Raw genomic sequence first — 25,024 nt, forward strand, 5'->3', positions numbered from 1 at the left:
TGCTGTCCTACTGTTCAGCAAACAATTAGGAAAGTTCTGATTAGTCGAATGTAATTTGGATGGGGGGCGCAGATGCTTGTGGATATAACAATATCTATGTTTTGTCACCAATTACGAAAAAGTGACTTTCATGTGAGCAGTGCAGAGTGCTCAGTGCCACACTGGAAGTAATCACTACAAAATTAAACATATTTGTTATTATAATTGACATCTTTAGCTGATGAGGCTATGGTGAAACTGGCACTGGGTTTTTCTTTTGGTCCTTTTTCTTTCTTTATTTTGTTCTTTCCGGCTTTCAAGAGATTTTATGTACATAAATAAAAGGATTTTTGGCATGCTAGGAAAGAACTACTCACTATAAAATATGAACATTTTCAGATTCATTTGAAGAGTAGGCTATATCACATTGGTATAAGTACCAAAAACACTGAAACGACGGAATAACTTTTTTTGTGAGTATACTTTCCCCATTACCAGAGAATTATGGATAAGATTCATCAGCAGAAAATAAAACTGTCATTAATATGCACCCCCTTCTATGGACACAATTAGATCATTACGACGCAAACTGCTCTGAACCTGCTTGTTTGGATTAACTAACCCTGTGTGAGATACATCACAGGATGGAGACAGAAAAACAAAACAAAAAAGAGAACTGAACTTAAGCCAGGTGCATGAAAAGCAAAGAAGCTGGCCATATCACAACAGATTATGGCATTTCATCAGCTGTTACAATGGTACAAACATGGCAGTAAAAAGGGAGCACTGAATCCAGTAGCAAGTAACTACCACACTTGAAGTTTTAAAATATAACAATATTTAGAGAAATCATAACACAGATTTTGAGCTTGAAATGCAACAAGTTTCTCATAACTCTTTTTCACAGATGTTTTTCAAATATCACAAATTATGTTACGCATCCTCATAAAGGTAAAAAAAAAAAAATGGCACACCCATCTGAAGTTTTAAAACTGATACAATGAGTTTTTTGAATACCAGAATAATAATATACCTTGTCATTTATCTCCATAAAGGAAAAAAAAGGGTAGAAGACATTCACAACTGATATATTAACTATATCATGCACTAGAACCAAGATGTCGATTTGCATTTTGGTATATATTGAGTCTCGAATATACTGGTTATGCAGACTGGTGTTGAATTTAATGGGAACAAAGTTGCTTTTCCTATTGAGTTTGTGTTAGAGAGAAGCACATCCACCCAACTGAGGTAATTAATATCAGATCAATAGGCAAGACAAGAGACATTTTAGATAGCTTAAAAGTAGTCAAAGAGGAGGAGCCAAAAGCAGTATCTTCCAGGCACCCAGTTAACACTTCACTGCCACAACGCTTGACAGTCTAGCACAAGCTGAATCATCACTGCAGCTCTGACAGTAGCAGTGTAGCCTGAATGTTGACAAGTTCTCGTGAAAAATTCTATTCAGTCATTTAAAAAATATAACCACTGTATAGAAAGTCTAATCATCTTTCAATTGTTTGGTTAACTTTCTTTAAAGAGTGACTTTTTCGTTCTGTCAGGAAAAAAAACCCCAACAAAAGACAGAATCTATGAATAACACAGTTAGTCACATCCCCAGTGCATGACCCATGGGGGCCTGATAATGATGAATACACTGATCATTATGTTCCAAGTGATCTAGAAATAGAGAATGACACAGGCATATCACAAGATGAACCAGTGAGGCCATTACATAAAAGAAATGAACATAAAATGATGACTTTCAATCCAGCTTTGTAGCAATGACAATGAAAAAATCTAAATTTTACTCAAATGACTTTAAAACAAGCTTAAACAAAAGAGCAGCAAACCGAGCACTGAAGTTTTCTTTTTAATTTTCAAAATTTATTGATCAATACAAAGTTGTGGGAGAGGCAAGTTTAAACATTACAAAACTTCATAAATTTCCACAACAACTTTGCTTAAAAACTAGTTTGGCCTAATTTTGAACATACTTGGCAAAAATTACTTGAATATACTCCACTTGCACAGAAATGGTGTAACTTTGATTTTAAATGAATCCGTGCTATTCTGAAATCACCCCCTCTACAACTTAACAAAGTGTTCACAGGTATTCTCGTAACTATACTTATGAAAGGGCTACCTCTGATCCCACATGACCCAAAAGTTACACCCTGGTACAGCCTGATTTCCGGGCCAAAGCACAGCCAGCAACTGGCATTGCTAAGCTTTGACTGCACTAAGGACTTTTTTTTTTTTTTTTTTTACCTCAGTCAGCTTTTCTTTCCAAGCATAAACGCATTCATTTTCTAGAAAAAATCCAAAGGCGCAATCAATCGTGCTGACGTTACTAAAGACACTGATACCAAAAACATCATGCTGGGACCAATAATAGAATGCAGAATTTTTCAAAAACACTTCAAAATGTTACAACCTCCCAGGAATATCACAAATGACATGGCAGCAAAGTGTTAGGAAATATAAAGTCCTGATAATGCTAAACAAAACTGAGATCACAGATCGGTCGATGGGATCGATTTCTCACTTGCCTCACCGAAGGCCTGGTCAGGGTTAAGGTCATTGTCGTCATCCCAGGACTCTACATCATTTGTCGCTGTCTGGTCGATGCTTTCATCGTTATCTGCATCTCCCTCGCTGTTGAGGAGCGTGTTGAGTTGTAGTCGGATGGCATGGATGCGGAAATGGAGGCGGCTTTCCAGGTAATATCCCTTGTAATTTTTCCTGCATAATCAAAAAGTAATTCGTTTGAGTTTTGCTTTTTATTAATATATTTTTTTTAAGTTTCTAAGACGGATTGGAAGAACTGAGGGAATGACAGTAAAAGAAAGATAAGAAAAAAAATAGATAATGTAGAAAGGAAAGATGAACAAAGAGATAAATAATTTAAGTAACAAAATCATTCATGACAAACAAGTTTAACAATGAGAAAAAAGTTAAGACTGAAAACATCTGTTCCAGACCTGAAATTTCAAAAAGTAGGATGTTCATTATGCATTAACTTTCAAGACTTGATTTTCTATCATTAACCCCCTTGCTCAGGAGACACTCATTACCTCTGGCCATTTTCCACATACATTACACTTTTCTGATTTACCAATCATTTTATGAAAAAGAGTAAAATCCTGGCTCAAGTATCAGGTAATGCAGCAGATGATAAAATAAATCCACTTTACGGCAAGTTTATTTTTAAAAATTTTATAGTAGAGGGTTTTACGGTGCTCGCAACTGCATAAGGTCATAAGAGCACCAAGGGGTGGGTGTCAACAGAGAAGTCTTTACAGGTAATCAGATTTAGACTGCTCACCTCTCTAGCTTCAACAGCACAAGGTCTGCTTCGACTATCAAGGCACCCCAAAATAACAGGTCACAAGAGAGTGACAAACATACAAAAAAAGTAGAGGAAAATGACAATAGTAAGGATCAGGAAAGAAAAAGCAGCACTTCCCTGTTGTAGATCAGGCACAGTTATGAGCGTGACATGAGTCAGCCCATTTACAATTCTACTATGCTTGAACAAAAAATGTCCACCTTTGGGAATGGCCTAAAGACACTTCAGTCAGTGGCACTGCCCCGCGGGGGGGGGGGCAAGTTTATTTACAGCACAGAGAACAAAACAAAGCACTTGAGTATGTGACCATTGGTTTCAACCAACATCATTGAGAACAGGATTTATAAAAATATCTATGATATCAAAATGTCAAAATTAAAGCATCAAGAGTAGAAAGGAACACAAAGAACATTGTTAAAGGAATAAAATAAGTTAAAACAAGCAAAATTGGCCACAGGCCACAACATTACAAGCATTCCAGAATTTTAAAGTTCAGTTTCAGTTGAACTGAAAGCAGACAAACGTTTTTAAACAGAGAGATCACACTCCAGCTGCATAAATGGGCTTATAGTCAAGTTGTAGTTCACAGCAATTCAGCACAACATCAACAAATTTCACCGCACTTTGAGAACCGTGTACAAAAAAGCAGCAGCAGGAGCAGACCATGCCATATCCACCCCCCCCCCTCCCCTGCCGAATAACCTACATGGGAAATTATGCATACAGAGTTACCAAAACCAGGAAATTAAGCCTATATATACCATCATACCACATATTCATCTTAACTCCAAAGGAAATGGTAAACCCTTGAGGGGACTCAGTTAATTTTTCTCAAGACAGAATGCACTTACTTGACCTTGTCCAAATTCTTTTTGACCTCGTCAAACCTCTCCTGTAGCAGCTGAATGATGGCCAGCTCCACAATAGTGTAGGGCAGTAAGTAGTAGTCATTCACAATCTTTTTCTCACTGTGAACAGAGACAAAACCATTTATCACAATCAGCCTCATAACTAACCTATTCCTTTGTTTAAGGAAGTGTTTCACATCACTTGCAACACAATAAGGTCATATAGGTGCCAAAGATTACAAGAGAGAAAACAACACACAAAAGGAGAAAATAAGGTAGAATGAGCAACCACATGAGAGCACCCACCAACCACCTGTTTTAGTTTTAGTAAGAGTTTTACGGCACTTGCAACACAATAAGGTCATATAAATGCCGAAGATTAGAGGTGTTACAAGAGAGTAACAAACAGAAAAAAGAAGGAGGAAAGATAAAGACGATAGATGTTTGATAGGAAAAAAGAAGCAAACCACACCAGAGCACCCGCCAACCACCCACCAACCTCCTGCATTACCTATTCCTATATCTAAAGGGTCTTAGAAACAGATGTAGGTGGGGGTTTTTCAGTTTTCTTTGTTCGTGTTACCCTTGCCCTTCTGTACTGAATCCAGCCCCAGCATCCTCCCCACTGTGCCTACAATAATTATGTGACCACTCTAAGGAAACTGTGAGATCATAATCTTTCCTCATTTCCTATCAATATACAGCAGAAAGCTGTCATTCTTCCTCTGAAAAGGATGGGCAGGGACAGAGAATACTCCCTGTAGTTTGAGTACAAAGAAGCACATCAACACAATAATGGTCAATTTTTTGACTTCAAAGAAGTACAACAGGCAGACAGAAACCACAAGGACAAAAGAAACAGAAGTGGGTCTCACTAGTGGTGCCCTCCAACCATCCACATCCTCTATAGAACAACTGCAGAACTTGCAAATACAAAAAGCAGGAAGCATTGGCACCCACTTACTTGGCAATAACCTCCTGAAAGCATTGCTCAGCCTGGAACAGCTGATCTCTGTGTCGCAGACACACGCCTTTCAACAGCAGGGCCAGGCTGTAGTTGTCATAGTAGAACTTCTCAGACTCGGCAGAATCTGGACAAAAAATATTGAGTAGATACCTATTAGTTTTTTATTTTTTAAATTTTAAAAGGCACACAGCATTACAGATAGAAAAAGTTTTCATCTGCCTAACATTATAACTGTAAACTTGACAACATGTACATTTTAAACCTTTCAAAGAGTAATAAGAAATACCATTAAAGAGATACAGCCAAATCACTATTGCTGACAATGTGAGATAAATTAAAGCATTTAAGCAAAATGTTTAAAATATTTCTTTGAGTAAGCTTCTATTAAAATTATAGATGTCACTGTCTGCGCTAATGGCAAGATTTGTTCCTTTCTCGGATAGAAATTTTAAAAAAATTATCTCTGCTTCTATTCTTTGAATACAAGATACTGACTAAAAATAACATCACACTTGCAATAGTATAGATAAGACATCTGTAATAACTTAATCACTTTGCTCCTGAGTTGTTGAGGATGCTTGCTTTAGACTAAATCATCCTCCACAGTATTATCTTTGTTGTTATGCTGCACTATGTGAACCAGATTGATAAATACAAAAACAAACATTCAAAGGCAGACATAGAAATAGGACAACAATCAGCAAATTCATATTGATGTGGTCATACATGTCAATGAAGTTATGCTCTTACTTCCAAACTGGAAGAAATAGGTCAACTCTTTTTCAGTTCTTTTACCATTGCAGAGGTCAATCTAGAGGTACTGGCTTGCTTGGCATAGTTGTTAAGCACTTTGCTGTCATTATAAGATTTAAGTTCAATTCCTGTGGCGGGGGAACTTTTATCTAGTGTCTATGGGTTTTTTTCTGGGACATTGTATCCATCTTGGCCTCGATGGACCTCACAGGCAGGGTCAAAGCATGCCTCCTTAATGATCTAAATTGTGTTAATGGGGGCAAAAAACATGTACTTTATACTTCTTTTTTTTTTTAACTCACTTCAGACGGTTCACACAACAGTTGTGCGACCCCCGCCATGACGCTCGCGACGGCTCCCACAAGCCCTGCGTGACCAACTTTGGAATTTTTTTTCCACTCTACAAATCACGCACGGATCGCGAGACCCGCCTCGTACCCTTGCTTAACTTGCTACAAGTGCTTAAATGATTTATCACCGGACTATCTAAAACAGTTTTTAACACCCTATGTGCCTCCTAGAACGCTCAGATCATCAAGTGACAAAACAACCCTTGTTAAGCCTAAAATAAATTACAAATCATATGGCCAATGCTCTTTTTCATATTTTGCCCCACTTGTTTGGAATAGGCTTCCAAAAACTATCAGAGAAGCAGAAAATCTAGAAATTTTTAAGAAGAATCTAAAATCATTTCTATTTTCATCATATTTCGATTAGACAGAATCCATCCAAGTTGTAGATCGTTGTGAGTTTGTATGTGCGTATGTGCAAATGTACGTATGTGTGTATGTATGTGTGTGTGGTGCGTGCGTGAGTGAATATGTGTTTGCACGAGTATGTAACACTATGTACCTTTAAAATTGATTTGTAAATCTATAATATGTATCATGTTAAGCGCATAGAGCATTGCATAAGTGGATATGCGCTATATAAATGCAATCCATTATTTTATTATTACCCTTGTTTGGCCAAGCCTGAGCTACCTAGACTTCGTTTCGTATCTCTGGGGCCGGTAGTTTTTAAGTTATTGAAGGTGAAGGACAGTGACCCCAACTGGGGTTGAACAGACCGGAACTCGTGCTTTGTTTTTTTCTATACAGCTGATAGTAATCCGACAGTCGCGTTGTAGTAACGGTCGAAGAAGTCGCATGAACAAGAATCACATAATTACGCCGTTTTCTATACTTCTGTACGTTTTACAAGTTCTAGTGTCTCAGAATATGATGTGTCTAATAGTTAGGATCCTGGATATGTACCCGAACACAGCCTGAGTCGTAGTTCTAGGGCTAGATCTAGCACTGGTACTGGTGTTTTTTGCGCAATGAAATCACAACGTCGTGCCGTACATCTGTCTCATATAATTCAGTGTATGGGTCTGAATCAATGCACAGACCAGCTTTTATATTTTCACCAAACACTCGCACATGGATACAAATCAAACCAGAACACTTTGAACTTTTATTTTTGTTGTTGTAGTGAATTTCATTCTACCTGTCACGTCTCTGGAAATTTTTCGGAAAATCAAATTTTAAAAATCATACAAATTAAAGTATTAGACTTAGACAACTTTAGTTTTTTGTATTAGATTAAGTTTGAATGTTACTTTACTGTGTCAAAAAATGATTACAATAGGGTAATTCTGAGAGTTGTTGTGATTTATTGAAATACCCCCAAAAACGTCAGTCTTCAACGCTTGTGACTGGTGAAAGGGCCCAGTCATATGAGTTAATGTGGGCCCTCAATACAAATCCATATTCAGCATGAACTATTAATAGAATCAAAGGACTGTAGGCTAACTTAACTGTTTCCTCTCATTCACAAAGGAAGGGTTTTAGGGGGGTTTAAAAAATTTCAGGAAACAAGTGACACAGTGCATAACACTGTCATTATACTACGAACAGGCCAAGAATATTTGTGTACTACCTCAAAGTTATAGTTCTCATTTCTACAGTGAATCAAAAACAAAGAAAACAGGGGTTCACCTTGCTTCTCTGCAATTTTGGTAATTGTCTCTTCCACATCCATCAGCATCTCCCCTAACAGCTTTTGGTTCTTGCCAATGATGTTGAAGCCATTCCATACATAAATCAGTTCCTGAAAAAAAATGAGGAGGGCAAAATAAGTCAAGAATTCACACATCTTCTTGTTCTTCTCTTTTCTTCCTGACTTCATACTATACCTCCGGGGTAGCCGACAATAGATACCTCAACCCACAGTGCAGTTGGCTTTTATGGAACTGCCTATTTAACTATTACAATCTTTTTTCAGCTTTATCAAGAGTTCAACAGCACTTCCAATACAAATAGGCCATATAAGTGCAGGAGATTTGATGTGTTACTAGAGAGTAACGTACAAAAAAAGGAGGTGAGATAAGGACGAAAGATGTTTGGTAGGAAAGAAGAAGCAAACCACACCACAGCACTCACCAACCACCCACCAACTACAATGCAACATCTCAACATGCAGAAAGAGCACCCCCCCCCACCCCACCCCACAACCATACCCAAACAACTGTTGCATTCCAGCCAAATTAAAATGAACAAGAATTACCAAGTCCCTCATAAAAAGACAACTGTCTTTGGTTTATAGTCAACAACAAACAACAACAACAAAAAAAGGCTGTGGTTACTTCAACTAGTCAGCACTTAGATTAACACCTGCATCAGGATCAGACAGTATATGACCTAAAAGAAACCTAAACACATAGTCCAGCAGATCCCCAATTAATACATCGGCAATAGTTTCAGTGTGAATGGCACGTTGACAGGTCAACAGTCAGCAAGACCAGGTTTTTTAAAGTTTTAAAAAAAATTTTATAAGTGTTTTACGGCGCTCGTTGCAGCATAAGGTCATATGAGCATGCGGGGAATTTTGCACGAGTAGCAGCCGCAGCCTACTCTTATCAATTTTAGACCACTAAAGGATCTTTTATGCGTGCAACTTTCGCCCTTGTCCAAGAAGGCTAGGTGTAAATCTTTCCTTCTAGAAGATCAGGGGTGTGGCTGAAAGACAGCAGTAAAAAGGAGGTAAGGAGTAGCAGTAGAAAGACTGCAGAAAGAGTCAGGAGCCCAGAGGAGGGGGCAAAGGAGGTGCGGGGGTGGGGGCAGAAAGTGGAAATGAAAGCAGACAACAAAACATTGCAAGAAAGCAGGAAAATAGGTAAAAGAAGATAATTTTAGAGAAAAAAATGTTTCCGTTGCTACCCAGATTTGAACCCTCTTGAATAAGAGGCGAACACCTTAACCTTTAGGCCACGAGAGCCCTCCACAGCAGGTTTGTATAAAGAAAGACATACAGAATCAAGAGAAATGAAAAGAAACCAAACTAATGGCATCCCCCAACCATCCGATTTGACATAGTGAGATGTAGTGCTGCGCAATTTTGAGGAAACAAAATATCATTGAAGCTTCGAAGCGGGAGCTCACTATTCATAATATTAGAATACCTCCATCGAATGCTTTTTTTTATATATCGCGACCCCTGTGCTTTCTTGTCGTATCTCCATTTTTAATAACAATGAAAACAGTTCATCTTATTATAATGGAGCTAAGCCCGTTCGTGGCGTCAGTAAATACTTTTTACACAGGTGCTCATAAAATCTACAAAAATATGATTCAGACAAGAATTGTCCGAAAGGGATACGTGGGTATATTTCCAAAGTTCGGAAACTGCCTTTTGATTTTTCAGGTTTCATAGTTTTTCCTGTAAATCGAAGCTCTCAGATGTTTTCACTCTGCCCTTAGCCATTTCACATTTTACTGGGGACTACTTCTGTTTCATATTGCTTGCTTCGTGCGTGTGAGTAGTTCGCAAGAACAGACGTGCAGATAATAATAATCGTATTATCTATCCATACGTCTATTATATATTTGGTAACTAGGAAACACGTCGTGTGTCACTTTTCTCTCAAGATTTATTGCTCCATTCCAGTAGAGTGTAAATATAGTAGGTCAGTGACTTTCAGTTGATGTTAATGCACCGATCATTACTTTCATCGAAAGGGGACCCAACTAGTAATAAAGAGTGAGCTTAAGAAAATGTCACATTTTCACTGTTAACAAAATGGAGATACGACAAAAAAATACTGAGGTCGCGATATGATAAGCATAAACCCAGACCTAAGTCCCTCTATTCTACATTCGCTAGCTATTCACAGTGCCGTCGACTGTTTTTTTCTTATATGTGATAAGCCCAGACCTAACTTCTGCTATTCGAAGCGCTGTTGAATCGTATTTTGTTATATATGATAAGCCCAGATCTAGCTTCCGCTACTCACAGCACCGTCGAATCGTATTTTCTTATATGTGACAAGCCCAGATCTAACTTTTGCCATTCACAGCCCATCAATTGTTTTTTTCTTATATAAGATAAGCCCAGATCTAACTTCCGCAATTCGAAGGGGCGTCGAATCGTATTTTCTTGTAAGTTACAAGCCCAGATCTAACTTCCGGTATTCACAGCACCGTCGAATCATTTTTTCTTATTTAAGATAAACCCAGATCTAACTTCCGCTATTGGAAGGGCCGTCGAAACTTATTTTCTTATATGTGATAAGCCCAGACGTAACTTCCGCCATTCGAAGCACCACCGAATTGTTTTTTCTTATATTGTGAAAGCCCGCCAGTCACTGAGCGCGCGTGTGTTGTTGTCGCAGACAGTGCAACGTGTTGACATCACATCATCGTTCATAGCGCTTCGAATTTCGAGTAGGGTTAGGGGAGCTCTTTGCAACAGCTAACTTCATGGAAAAAAAATTCGCTGCACTTCAAGAGTCATGTGCCCTTGCTTGAGCTGTCCATAGCGTGGCGAGTGAATATTGAACAGTAAGAGATATTCTCTAAAGGATTGTTTTATAATTCTTGTAGGCTCCTTTTATCACTCTGTCTCGTAACCATCAAATAAAGAGTATTCCTGTATATTTATCTTAATGATTTTATATATAATGTGCTCCAAATTTTTCTATGTTTGAGAAAAATGAGACGAAAATCCATTATCTGTTTTTTAAAAATCATACGGCTTTCGAATGGCTCTGCCATGCTTCGAACAGCTGTGAATAGTGCAAAATCATGAATGTCAAATAGTAAAGTCGAATGGGCACAGCTCTTGTGAGATGTAAATTTTCAGAGGGTATAAAAATGAAGACAAAGAAATCAAAACTTACCAGAGCTGGCAAAATAAGGTAGTTCCCCTGCTGGAAGTACCGCTGAGACTTCGCTACTGCAAACTTTTCAAAAGGAAGAGACTTTCCAGCTATTCTCTGTTTCAGTCTAGGCACGTCTCTGTGGCCCACAGAAAAAAAAGCGATATTTTAGTTTTAGTAAGGATTTTAGGACACTTGCAACAAAATTATATTAGGCCTAATAGCGTAATAATATTTTATTTTGTAATATTTTGGTAGCTTTTAACGAACTGGCGCCGGGGGGATTGGGGGTTGGGGGTGGGGGGGAGGTTCAAGGTGAAACGCCCCTCTATATTTCACCATTATTTGATGTTTTGCAATAAGAATACAGATTTTCTTGCAAACAATTGGTTTGCAATGATTTTAATGGCTGTATGTGTTCTGTAGTCAAAAATATAGAAGTTCAGCTACTTTGACAAGTGCATTTGTGAGGGGGTGTGAAAATACAATTTTATCGAAATTCCACCAAAGCTCAGAGAGTACACACCACAGTAAACAATAACACAAATGTAAACTTAGTTACATGGCTGAGCCTGCTCGTCCGTCACTTTCTATACCCAAGGAGTTTTCGACATTTAAAAAATGATGTGCTCATGGGGTTCGTTCTTATCTAAAGAGACAAGACATTCAATTACCCCACACAACACTACATAGTATACTGAAGGTACTATCCAGTACGCACATTACTACAGACTAAAACCATAGCTGATTCAGCACGTCTAATAGTTTTGTAATAACCCTGTGATATCCCTGGTGTGAGTCTCAGCCTCTTCAGAACATCAAGTGAAGAGAAAAATATACATTTAATTTAAGTAAGAGTTTTATGGCACTTGCAACACAATGTGGTTATATAAGTGCAGAAGATAGAGGTGTTAATAGAGAGTCACAAAAAAAAAGAAAAGAAGCAGGAAAGATAAGGACAATAGATATTTGAATAGAAAAGAAGGAGAAAACCACAGCATAGTACCCACTAATCACCCACTAGAAATATCATACCCAAAGAGATAGTCCAAATGTTTTTTTGTCTCTTCAGACTGGTCGGGGCACACTGACAGGAAGGCAGCTTTCTGATAGGTGTAAGTAGCCTTGCTCCACCTGCTCTCCCGGCACAAGCGCTCAGCGTACTTCATGGACATGAGCCAGTCACGCTTGAAACTGAAAAGATTTTGGGTTTTTTCATTTGTTTTAGTAAGAATCTTACAGCAATTGCAACACAAATAGGTCAAATAAGAGCCAAAGATTAGAGGTGTTGCTAGAGAGTAACACAGAAAAGGAAAGGAAAGATAAGTATGAAAATTTTTTATAGGAAAGAAGCAGCAATCCACACCAGAGCACCCCCCAACCACCCACAAACTGAAAAGACTTTATAAAATAAAAGAAAAAAGCATATAGGGAGATCCTTTTTAACAGAAGCAGTACAACTTATTTTAGAGACTAGCAAAATTTGCACTAAAACCTCCTTATGCCTCACTGGCTGCTTCTGTAAGATGAAGTGGACAAACCTGATAAAGAGTTCTCTTCTTACCTCAAAAGCACATGAGTTCTTGCACATAAAAGCATGTGAGGAACCTAGTTAAAAGCTTTAAATGATAAAAAGGTCCTAACACTACCTAAAAGGCAGCAAAAAGTAAAAAATCACTCATTTATTTGCATCTAAGATGCACAATTTAATCCATTAAATCTTTATGCTTTGCAAGGCATTCTTTTTTAAGGCAGCGTGAAACAACTATAGAGACTCCATCCATACAAAATGGCTCTTTGGCAAAAGGTTCATTTGAAAAAAAAAATGTGCGGATCGCATAGAACAAAAAAAAATTTTTTTTAAATTTTTTCAATAGTAGAGGGTTTTACTGCGCTCGCAACTGCATGAGGGCATATGAGCGCCAAGGGGTGGGTGTCAACAGAGAAGTCTTTACAGGTAATCAGACTTAGACTGCTCACCTCTCTAGTTTCAACAGCACAAGGTCTGCTTCGACTACCAAGGCACCCCAAAATAGCAGGTCACAAGAGAGTGACAAACATACAAAAGAAGTAGAGGAAAATGACAATAGTAAGGATCAGGAAAGAAAAAGCAGCAGTTCCCTGTTGTAGATCAGGCACAGTTATGAGCGTGACATGAGTCAGCCCATTTACAATTCTACTATGCTTGAACGAGAAATGTCCCCCCTTTGGGAATGGCCTAAAGACACTTCAGTCAGTGGCACTGCCCCGGGGAGTGCACATAACTTTGATATCAAGTAGGAGCCGCAAATTATCATCCCGAGAGCTGAGGGTCACAAATTACCCCAGATCTAGTCCAGTTCAAGTGGAACATTGATGAAGGCTTGTAAAAGTTTTTCAGAAAAGAGGTTTATTGGACACATGCTCAAAACTCTCATTAAAAAAAAGAACTATTTGATGCAGCACAGACACCGGATAACTACTATGAGCTGTCCCGCCAAGAACAAGTGATTATCTTCAGACTGAGAACACGACACACAAGACTCAACAACACATGTACATATGTTTTAAAATAGTAGTCACTAAGACGTCAAAGTGAAGAAGCTGACCCGACTGTGGAACACACCCTTCAGCACTACAGGACACACAGGGCCCTGAGATAGGAAACATGGCCAACCCCATTGATACTACAGGAGAAGCTGTATGGGGCATCAGAGAAACTGAGCAGGACGGCCACATATATGATAGATACCGGACTTCAAATGTGATGCGATCGAGAAGAAGGTGTGATTTGATCGAGAGGGAGAAGGCGTGATGTGGTCAAGTGTGATGCGGTCAAGAAGAAGGTGTGATGCGGACAAGTGTGATGCGGTCAAGAACAAGGTGTGGTGCGGACAAGTGTGATGCGGTCAAGAACAAGGTGTGATGCGGACAAGTGTGATGCGGTCAAGAAGAAGCTGTGTGCGGTCAAGTGTGATGCAGTCAAGAAGAAGGCGTGGAGAAGACCTACCAGTGGCACCACATAAGCTCCCAGTAGCATAGATGATGGAACTGACGCCATTCGCTTTGGGAATCAATGGACTCATCAAACCTGCGAATTGCCTGTGGGCAAGGATGAAGATAATAAAGCATACATATATAGTAAAGAAAAAATAATAAATAGAAATCACAATAGAACCAGAGACATTACAAACAAATGTTCCATGAACTGCTGGACTCGTCAAAACTGTGAACTCCCTGTGGGTAAGGATGGAGATAATAAAGCATACATATGGTAAAGAAAAGTTGTTGAGCTCAGTAGCAATTAATAACAGATCAAAATGACAAGAGCCACATACTGCAAGGTGCAATAATGACATGGCCCCCCCCCCCCCCCCCCCCACAGGTAACTTAATGAAAGGCCACAAGCCAGGAAGAAGTAGAATGAACACTAAAACTAGTTACCCACACACTGTGAAATAAAAGGAGGGGCGGGGTAGGGGGGGGGGGAGAACTCTGGTCACCAGCTGAACTGAAGGAAACAACCACTCCAACTTCTACTGTTAAAGAAATTGCACAGTAGGCATATATTTGGAAAAAAAAAAATGATGGTTCCCATTAATTTATGTATGATTTTTTTTTCTCCTTCAGAAGAACCTGTCCAAGACTTTTTTTTACTGATTTTTCAAAACAACCAAAGATTAACCATCACAATGTTACCTCTTCAATGTTTCCTTTCACTTCCTCAAGACGTCCAGAGAAAAAGAGAAACAGGGCACCCTGAAAGAACAAATCAATTGCATCAAAACTCATTAAGTAAGAGAAATAAATGTTAAAGACCCGTAAAAATTTTTATCTTTCATATCTTTTCAAATACCAGCTTAAACCACTCAACTCTTGGACACCTAAATCGACTTTTTCTGGCTGTTGGCTACTGCCGTGGTGTTCCTTAAACCACTCAACTCAATATAAGGCAAAAGCTTAACCAAAAAACGACCAAAAAGTCGACTCACAACCAATTTCATAAACGACCCACATTTTCAACTCTTTTTCAGGACAGATAAACTTTATCCTAAAGACCTTTTCAGCTTAACAATAAAAATATATATTCCTATTCATATACACATGGTGTGGGAGTGGGGGGAAGCAGAATAAAGCACATTCTGAAAAAATTTTCAGTCTTATTTTTTCCCTTCAATTTGTCACGTCTCCGCTATAGGAAATTTTTGTGGTGCTCACATAATTTAGATCTGAAGAAAGACATGCAGTCCCCCCCCCCCCCCCCCCCCCCCCCCCAAACACACACACACAAACCCCCAGAAAAAACAAGTAAAATTACTTAGATAAACTTAAGTTCAACAGGCAAAGCATGAAAGACGCAAAGGTTACTTCACCATAAAGAAAATACATGAACGAAACTGTACAGTAAGAACCTAAGGTTTGAAAATTGCAATCTGCTTTATTTGGTTACTTAAATAAATACATTCATTTAAACAATTTATCTTTCTAAGATTATTTTTTTAACCAAGTTAACGTCCAACAAAATATGAATAGAGCTTTTCGTCAAAGGGACTCTACTTTGTGCTACACAGGACTCTCGGTTGACAGATTAGCACAAAGAAGAGCTACAGATATGACACTTCAAGTACGGAGAAAAGACACCATTACTACACCAGAGAGGTAGTAGTGTACTGACCGCACCTTCTCAGTTTGAAAGTTGTGTCCCCTGTTGGTGAGACAGTGAACTGTTTATGGACCTTAAATGCCCACAGGGAGTTACATACAAAGCAAAAAAACATAATGAAATCAAACTATGGTAAAACAGGCAAGAGAAATAAAACCAAAATGACAAAGCAAATGGGAAGCAAAATAAACTTATTGAAAAAAAGAAATAAAAGAAGCATTCATCACTTTTAAATACATCCTAAAGTAAACAATCACTCAGAATCCCTTCCTCCTACAGCAAAAACTTATCCTTTGTTACTAATAATTTCTTAATTGGACCCAAATCAACACGCCAAAGAAGCAAAATGTGCATCAATATGGCTACATTTATTAAGTGAAAGGCTTACTGAATACACAATTATGTGCCCACTGGCTTCACACAATACCAAAAGAATTACTTTTACTTTATTCAGATACTACTCAATTTTTTTGAAGTGAAAAAAAAAAAAAAACCCAGGGAAACCCTTTAGTTTTCACAGAAAGATGGAATAACAAAAAAAAAACTTATAATAAATATGGCATCTTTTCTCACCATATTCAAATATCTCACCTTTGGATGATCATTTAAACATGGTTGGAGAACCTCTGTCGCTAGTTCAATGTCTCCATCAGCCAAACCTTTGAGATCATAAAACATTGCAAGGACTTTTAAAAATAGCTCTAGTAACAAGGCATAGTAGACGATACTCTTGTTTGAAGAAAGCACCCAGTTTATGAAGGGGAAATGAAATTGCTCTTTTGTTGTTTTTCCGGGGGTTGGGGGGGGGGGGGATATGTTTTCCAGAACAAAAATAATAAGCAAAATTCAGAAAGATTTGTTAAAATTCAGCCTTCATGTGTGTGTGTGTGTGTGTGTGTGTGTGTGTGTGTGTGTGTGTGTGTGTGTGTGTGTGTGTGTGTGTGTGTGTGTATGTGTGTGTGTGTGTGTGTGTGTGTGTGTGTATGTGCATGTGTGTAGGCCTGTGCATGCGCGTGTGAGCGTGTTTGTGCATGTGTGTGTGTGTGCACTTGCACATGCACATGTATGTGCATAAGTATGTCATGTACGTGTGAATGTCTGTGTATGTGCCTCTGGAAGAGAATGTTTCAATGCTTGCATACACAGCATATTAATATGCCTGGTTTGTGTTAAAGACATACAGAACGAAGTCACTCTGTTCCTCATCCGCTTATGGTTAACAATTTGCACAGAATGATAAAAAGAAACTAGAAAAATATATATATAATGACAATACTATGTTTATGCGAGTATGTACAAAATTTGTACAAGCGAAAAATACATACCACATCAAACTAATATGAATCAGTGAGCAAGCTGAAAAGTTTACACTCGTAAGGCAAAATGTTCAATCAAAATTTCATTCCAAGCACTCATAGGTAAATTAACATATGCGTGCCAATGATTAAAAAAGTGTTCTATGATATGAAAAAGAGGCATTAATATATTTAACTAACTTTATGAAAAAAGAACAAGCTATGATCCGAAAAACAATAATCAATTGAAAATACATTTTTCAGCACTCAATAATTGTGTATCTTGTCAGCCTACAGTATCCTGTTAGCACAACTTGCAATAACCACATACCTAAAAGTTTGCTAAATATCTTGTCAAAGTTATCAGATCTTAATTCTAATATCAATCCATCCCATGGTAAGTCAAAGAACTAAATAGCAATTTTAAAATCCCAAAACCATGTATCATGATTGTGAGATCAAACCATGTATCCCAAAAGTCATATCACACATAGTCTGAATTGCCTGGTAATAAACCCAAACCAGATCTCGCACATGAGGGGAAAACAGTATCAACCCCCCCCCAAAAAAAAATTGTCCACAGGGAACCCATCACCACACAGATCTTAATTCAAAGGTAAGGCAGAATTTTACAACACATTCTCAATGATTCGGGTGTCAAAGACGTGCCCTGACCCAAACTAAAAGTACAGCATTGCTCTAAAAAAAGAAACAGGACACAAAAACTAAACCAAGTTCAACCTATTTGCAAATCACAGCAGAAAACATGTTCACTTTTCTTTAACAAAGTCCTCACAGACTGAATCATCTGATTTGCACAAAAAGACTTCATATCTTTTTAAAATGAGGTCAGGTCATATTAGGAAAAAACCAGAAGTACTGGTGCAGTGGATCTATGACACAGGTATCAAACTCATGGCCCGAGGGCCGCATGCAGACCAGTGAACAATTACAACCGGCCCATGCGAGAATTTAAAATCGTCCATTCAGAGAATCTCCATAACACAGAGACAGACTAGTTGCCAAGAAAAGATGCTAAAAATCCAGATTTTAAATATCCAGCAGTGACAAACTGGCATAAGAGCAAAAATCTGTGTGCCTTTCATTTGTTTTTAATTTTAACTTTCTTCCGTTTTAATTCTTATTATTTTCTTTACAAAAGGTTTAGTTTTCCACTGCTCAATAAGTGTTTTTTCCCGTTTTGCCAGTAACCTTCGGTGAAATTTTTAACTCTGAATTGATAGTACTTTGAATTCCTAAACGAGTTTCAACAACTCTTTAAAAAGAACAATGTAAAATTTTATGATATCAATAATTTTATTTTGATAATCCAGCAAACGAATATTCCCTCTGCCCCATTTAAAAAAGACACTTTTTTTTCTTGAGTTATCTTTTTCATTACTGTCTTAATGGGTATCGGGTGACCCAAAAAGGACTCTACTTTTCAAGGGGTATTTTCAAAATAAGAAGAAAGGGGTTTTTAACATTTTTTCTCTTACAACTCTGAACGGGAGGAGCGACCCTCAACGTCCATTTTCTATGTCTGTTGCCCGAGATCAAATCTAAGTACACATATAAGTTAGGCATAGGAAAATCTCTTGGTAAGCTATTTCATTTTGGCATAGCCACAGCGTTGCTATGGAAACTGCCGCCACCTTGAAAGCAAACAGAATTTTAAATCCCTTAGGCTTTCTTATTTACTGACCAAATTTGACCAAATATGGTGAGAGTATACCAGAACCACACCTTATCAGCGTAACAGCAAGTTTTTTTCAATAAGTGCAATGGAAGGAAAAAAATGAGAATTTTTCCAATGCGTAAAAAAACTTTTCTAAATTAAGGTTGACTAATCGCTTGCCAAAGGAAAAGAGTTGGGTTTTTTTTGCGCAAATATCTGTTACATTGATGGCAGCCTTGCCATCTATGTTTCCTGAAAGTTTCACGTCAAAAAGATGAAAACTAACAAAGGAGAAGGGACAAACTGCAAAAAATGACATTTTGAGAAAAACAACAATTATTGTGAACATTCACTATATTTTAACCCACCCTCAAATTTTTAAAGGTAATTTACAAAGAGAATAAAGACTTTCTCAATTGTCTCCATGCTACTTTTAGACAAAGAAATGGTTGATCTTCAAAAATTAGCAAACATCTCAATTTGCACAGCTTGACCCAAAACCGGCCTCGCTTAGCAACTTAATTTTACAAACACAAGGGCAATATGATCAATTCTACTGCAAAAAGGCCCTGAACACCCAGTATAGAAACACACAGTCCTACAGTGACAAGCCAAATAGCAACACCAAGTAGTATTTTTCTGCTAATAATAAATACTTTTCAAAGATAACAAAGAACTGGTCTTGAAAAAACGCATATTTTGTGTAAAAATAGCCTTAAAAAAGCAATAGAGCAATACCTGAATAAAAGCCTAAAATCTTAACAGCTCACAGAAAGAATATAAATGTTGAGCATCAGGAAGATTTTCATCTGCACTTTCATTACACCATGCATGCCACATACAAAGACATAAAATTTATGTCTAGCCATGCAAGGTTGTTGTTTTTTCTTTATATCTAGAGCACATCAAGAGCACACACAAACCCAAAAAAAAAAAGGAAAAAGCCATGCAAATAAAATATGGAAAAAGAAATGAGCCTTACCCAGAATGTAGGTCACCAGAGAGTGGTACGCAACCAGCATCAGAGCACACAGCTTGCTGCGTAAACCAATGCCCAGTTCACAGGCGCGCTGAAGCTGACTCAGTCCAAAGGACTAGAAAGAGAGAGAGAAACCCAGAATAAATGGGTTTTTGTTTGTTTTGTTTGTTTTTTCTGGGTTAAAATTTTTTTTTTCAATTTGCGTTTTATGGGGGGGGGGGGGGGGGGGTTGGGTTTTTTCGTTGCTTTTTTTTTTTATTGGTAAGAGTTTTGTGGCTCTTTCAACAAAATAAGGTCATATATGTACCAAAGATTAGAGGTGTTACAAGAGAGTGACAAACATAAAAAAGCAGGTGGAGAGATAACGACAATAGGTATATCATGGGAAAAAAGGAGCAAGCCACATTAGGGTACTCGCCAACCGCCCACTAAGGTTGGTTTGTTCAAGTAAAGAGAATTACATCCACATAATAACAGTCATATAGTGCAGGAAAAACCCAAGACACATAGCAAGAAACAAAAGAGGGGAAAAAAAGAAGTAAGACATACCAGTGGTGCCCTCTAACTACCCATTAGAGAAAACATGAGAATTAGAAAGAAAAAAAAAACGGAAAAAAACAACAACTTCAATGATCTCACACAAGAAACCTTTTTATTTTTTAAACTTTTTTTGCAAGGATGTGCATAACAATAGGTGTCCCACAGTGACTGGCCAAGCAAAGATGAATTTGTAACACAGAAAGTATTTTTGGCAACATGAAAGTAGCAAATATTGATTGTTTATTGACAGTTAAAGTTAAACTGCTTATTTACAGTCCCGTCTATACCTCGTAAGACAGAAAGCCTACTGGTGCATGCAATCCCACTATCATTTAGAGTTAAAATTAAAAATCATGCACCTTCTCTGACTGAAAGCTTACATATATCCACAATAGCTTCTTAAGCCAGCTACCTTGATCTACCACAGTCACCTACACAGAAAAACAGAGTTACATCCTGTTAGGCCAACATTGCTATCCTTCACACATTTCATCTCCATCAGTTTCCAGGTCCTCATCTTTAATTATGTGAACAAAGGAAAATATGATGACGACCTTTTTTAAAGACACAGATGTCCTTCTGGCTAAGCAACGATTCAGTCTGTTTACAAACACATCCCCCCCCCCCAAAAAAAAAAAAAAAACCCACCAAAAAAACAAAACAAAACAAAACAAAACCCGAGAAATCTTTTGTCATAGGTACTCACCTTTTTACCAGAAAATCCTATGAACTCCAATAGTTTCATGATCTTGCTTGGGAGTAATGAGATCATCTACGAGGGAAAAAAAGTATTTATATGCTCATTAAACGCTTCAAACAAGAAGATCTCAATCTTTTGTGACAAAAAGTTCAAGTTCTAGATATCGAAACTTTTTCATTCAGCACAGTTTAACTCATTCACTACGTATTATTTTCGGCTTGTGGACAAATTTTTTTTTTGGGAGCGAAAGAGATGATGACTAGTGGGCAGTTAAAAGGTCTTTGGGGCCACAAATTCAAATAAATATCAACGTATTATATACCAATATTTTCAGTATGGTTTGTAGAATACATCTGTAATGTTTATTTATGTATTTTTCAACTTTGGTTCCTGTAAGAGACGATTATGCAACACAGTTTTGATTGGATGTGGATAAAATTTGAAAATAAAAAATTTATAATCTTTCGTGAAACTCAAAAAATATGTTTGCACCTAGATCTAGTCAAATGATATATCAAAATAACCATAAATGAATATAGAACTGGAAAATATTGAAAAGTTTACAGTTATTTACCTACATTCCATAATATTTGTACATTTTGAACATAACATCCGATATTGAAAAAAAAAAAAAAAATTTTTAGAAGCTTGAAAAACGATCACAAACAGAAAAAAACCCCGCTCGTATCTTATATGGAATTATTCAGAATTGCATGTGGAATAAACCTATACATGTCTTGAGTGGCACTTTTTGAGTAATTTCATCAAACAGTAGTGAATTTGGGGAGAAAAAAATATTTTGACTATTTAGATCTAGACCTAGATCTAGCACTCAAAAATATTGATTTCTCAATAACAGTGCATTGGCAATATGAGTCCAATCGTATCAATATTATGAAAAAGAGTCCTACACTTCTTTAGTGGGCAAAATAATGATAGATTTTGTTGTGTAAAATTACAAAAACTGGTGTCCAGGCTATAATTTTGTAATCGCGATAAAACAAAGTCGAATAAACTACGAAATCGCGTTTCAAAACTGAATCTAAATTTCCGATTTTCAGTGGAAATGCTTGACCTGAAAGTCAACATTATATTATGACCTTTATTTTAACATGGATATGTGGATTGGAATAGAATCTAAGCTATAACTGAAGATCGGTTCTCGCGCCGCCGGGGGCGGCTTAGCGTACTGACGGCACTTTAGCCGCGCCGCCCCCCCACGGCTCGGCGTAGCGAATGAGTTAAAGGGAGTTAGCTCAATAATGACCCCACTTCCAAAGGCACAGCTAAGGCTACTGACAACACTGATGGCATATAAAAAAGCAGACCCCAAAAATGCATCCACCAAGTTAAATTAAAAGTAAAATTTTAAAATTAAAAAAAATATTGAATGCTTAAGTCAGCTTCCATACAAGCGGAAAACACTTCCTCCCCTGTCAGCCACTGGTAGAGAAACTCTGGCTTAAATAAAGAATAACACTCCTGAGCTCTGATACCAAAATCATATTTTCAACACTCAATAGCTATCTACATCAGCAATCTAAACTTAAAGAGTCAATTAGATTACGCTGAAAGTGGCACAAAATTCAAAGTGCAGTTTTAAAAACCAATATGTTAACAAAACACACTTTACACCTTTTCTCAGAGAGGATTTCAAAAATTGCCTTTTATAAATCGAAAGTATTTGAAATTTCCAAGTTGCTTGTCCTTCCACAAACTGCTTTGAAATGATCTTAACTGTACCATAGAGGGCGATCATTCTTTACATAATCATTAACCATTTTTACCAAATTTGACCAATCAACACTTACCAAATTAAAAGCTCCAACTCCCATGCACACTCCACTTTCAAAATGCACTTTGTGCTCATCTGAGTCAAAGTTCCTTTTCCTAAGGATTTTATGACAATCCCTTTTCCAGGAAACAAAGTAGAGCATAACTTAGTGACTGTATATTTTAATACAAGGAAATGGTCAAAAGAATATTATTATAATTTGAAGGAAAACATAACATCATTAGATGTAAATATTTTAATCAACTAATACAAAACAATAGTACAAAAGCAAGTCAAAAAAAAAGAAAACAAAACTCTTTGTTCTCGAAATTACAAATTTCCCAATTGTGTTATATTATGTTCAATAGCAGAGCATTATTCTCAAAAGAAGATTATAAGCCACAACATAGACCACATATGCATGTAATTTGACTTTTCAACATTATGATTTATTATTAAATCCAGCAGAAACATGATAGCAAAATCAAAGAATAAATGAACAGCAGTATCACTTTCTGAGTGCATATATGTATCACATAAACATACATACACAAGAACATGGACAAGCACCCACCCACTCACGCACGCACGCACACACACATATGCACGCACACACGCATGCACACTCGCACACATGCATGCACACGCGCACACACAACACACACAACACACACACACTCAGGTACATTGTGCACACACAGAGAATATATTGTGTTATGTCACTTGTCTAAAACTTGACTCTCAATAGAACTAAAGACTATTCATTTTCCTCTCATTTTCATGGATTTTCTTGCCCTCTTTAATCAAATTCAGAATTGAGCTTAAATGGTGCTACTGTTCTGCGGCAGATACAAATAACATATCAACTGCTTTTTTCTGCTGACCACCGTCATATAATTTCCTTATAATCTTATAAATCTTGACTCAGGATAACACCATTTCCCGGCAATGAAAAATGTGAGGTGTGCCGACAAAGTGAGCTACTTTTCTATATCTGCTAAAAAAAATTGATACTGGGGGTCAAATTTATAGATTTTTCATTTGATGTCAATTGCTTTAAGTTGAACAAGCCTTTTATTATCTCACACTTATACTTTGTACAAAGTTTGCCTAAAAATTCGATGTATCTATTTCCATAGTGCTAAAATCAGAAAAGTAACACATTAAAATTATGTCAGCATGCCCCCCAAATACTACTTCATTTAGATATTTAAAAAAGACTGATCTTGCAAGAGGACAAAAAGCAACAAAGTATGATTAAGTTACACAAAAACAAAAGGGTGACGTACTTGAATATTTTGTAGCACTCTCTTATTTTCAGTCCTCCCTTCACAAAGCTGATCAGATTTTCATCTTGTATAAATGTCAGAAATGCACGGATCAACAGGCACTCAGCATAACAAAGTTCAGCATGGATTTCCTCTGTGGAATTTAGAGCAAAGAATATTACTTCTCTTGAATAACAGTTTAGCCTCAACAAAAGAAAAATTGTCAATACAAAAGAGGGATCTAAAGCATTATACAATCTGCTTATAATCCCAGTTGACTTGAGATTCCACTGTTTTAAGAGAACAGAAGTTTTTCTATACGGAAGTCAACCTTAAGTTCCAGCTCTGAAGGGCTATTTCCACTAACATCCTGCATTTCAGATAATAAATTACTGAACAAAATCTGGGCACATGCAGCTGAACAACCAAACAGCAAAAATTTGTGATCCTTGAACTGCCCGTCGTGTCACAGATAATCCACTCTCATTAATGCAATCACATCTCCTTAAAACTATACTGTTCAATTTTCTCCACTATGACCCCCAAAACAGGAAGAAGAATATATTTATCTAGAGACAGATTCTTGTGAATCAAACGTTGATAGAAATTAACATTGTGGTCCTTTACCTAGGGCGAACTGGAATCGGAAGAGAACTGCACACAGCCAGACCAGTACCATCGTACTGGACATCACACTAAAAGTGTTGTTTTTTCTAGATTTCAACTTCCGTTTTAAAGACACTCTAAATAAGCTAATCATACTAACCTTCTGTGAACTCATTGTAATTAACTTTGCTTCCAAGCTTAGTTATAGAACTGATGACAGATGTCTTTTTTCTAACTTTCCCACAGACTATCACAGACTTCTTTATTGCTTCAATGGCAGTTTCAATGTCAGCCTGCAGACAAAAAAGAACAAAAATTACAAACATTAATTTCAACCTAAAAAGAAAAAAAGAAGCTCAAGTTTTAGTTTTATTATGAGTTTTACAGCACTTGCAACACAAAAAGCTGTCCCCGTGGTTTTATGCATCCCGCATAATTTAGCAAAATTTTATCATTTTTTGCATTAATTCAGATTATTTTCCTTTATCATTCTTCATTCTTTT

At 37.3% G+C, this 25,024-nt stretch overlaps 1 protein-coding gene across 1 annotated transcript in view; it reads right to left on the reverse strand.

Annotated features, from left to right (window-relative positions):
• Positions 1-248: 248 nt before the first annotated feature.
• LOC101852013 (tetratricopeptide repeat protein 39B) overlaps positions 249-25,024 on the reverse strand; it is a 37,649-nt gene continuing 12,873 nt past the window's right edge. Inside the window, exons 5-18 of the mRNA XM_005096864.3 lie at positions 24,682-24,814; positions 23,937-24,069; positions 22,685-22,784; positions 20,880-20,945; positions 19,637-19,748; positions 16,273-16,340; positions 14,718-14,777; positions 14,029-14,120; positions 12,075-12,233; positions 11,061-11,178; positions 7,882-7,993; positions 5,144-5,270; positions 4,183-4,299; positions 249-2,724 (exon numbers count right to left, since the gene is read on the reverse strand). Of these exons, the coding sequence (XP_005096921.3) occupies positions 2,496-2,724; positions 4,183-4,299; positions 5,144-5,270; positions 7,882-7,993; positions 11,061-11,178; positions 12,075-12,233; positions 14,029-14,120; positions 14,718-14,777; positions 16,273-16,340; positions 19,637-19,748; positions 20,880-20,945; positions 22,685-22,784; positions 23,937-24,069; positions 24,682-24,814 (1,626 nt within the window). The 3' untranslated portion in view covers positions 249-2,495. The remainder of the gene's footprint in view (positions 2,725-4,182; positions 4,300-5,143; positions 5,271-7,881; positions 7,994-11,060; positions 11,179-12,074; positions 12,234-14,028; positions 14,121-14,717; positions 14,778-16,272; positions 16,341-19,636; positions 19,749-20,879; positions 20,946-22,684; positions 22,785-23,936; positions 24,070-24,681; positions 24,815-25,024) is intronic.

The sequence above is a fragment of the Aplysia californica genome, unplaced genomic scaffold (assembly GCF_000002075.1).
Source record: "Aplysia californica isolate F4 #8 unplaced genomic scaffold, AplCal3.0 scaffold00140, whole genome shotgun sequence".
In the NCBI taxonomy this organism is placed as follows: Eukaryota; Metazoa; Mollusca; class Gastropoda; order Aplysiida; family Aplysiidae; genus Aplysia; species Aplysia californica.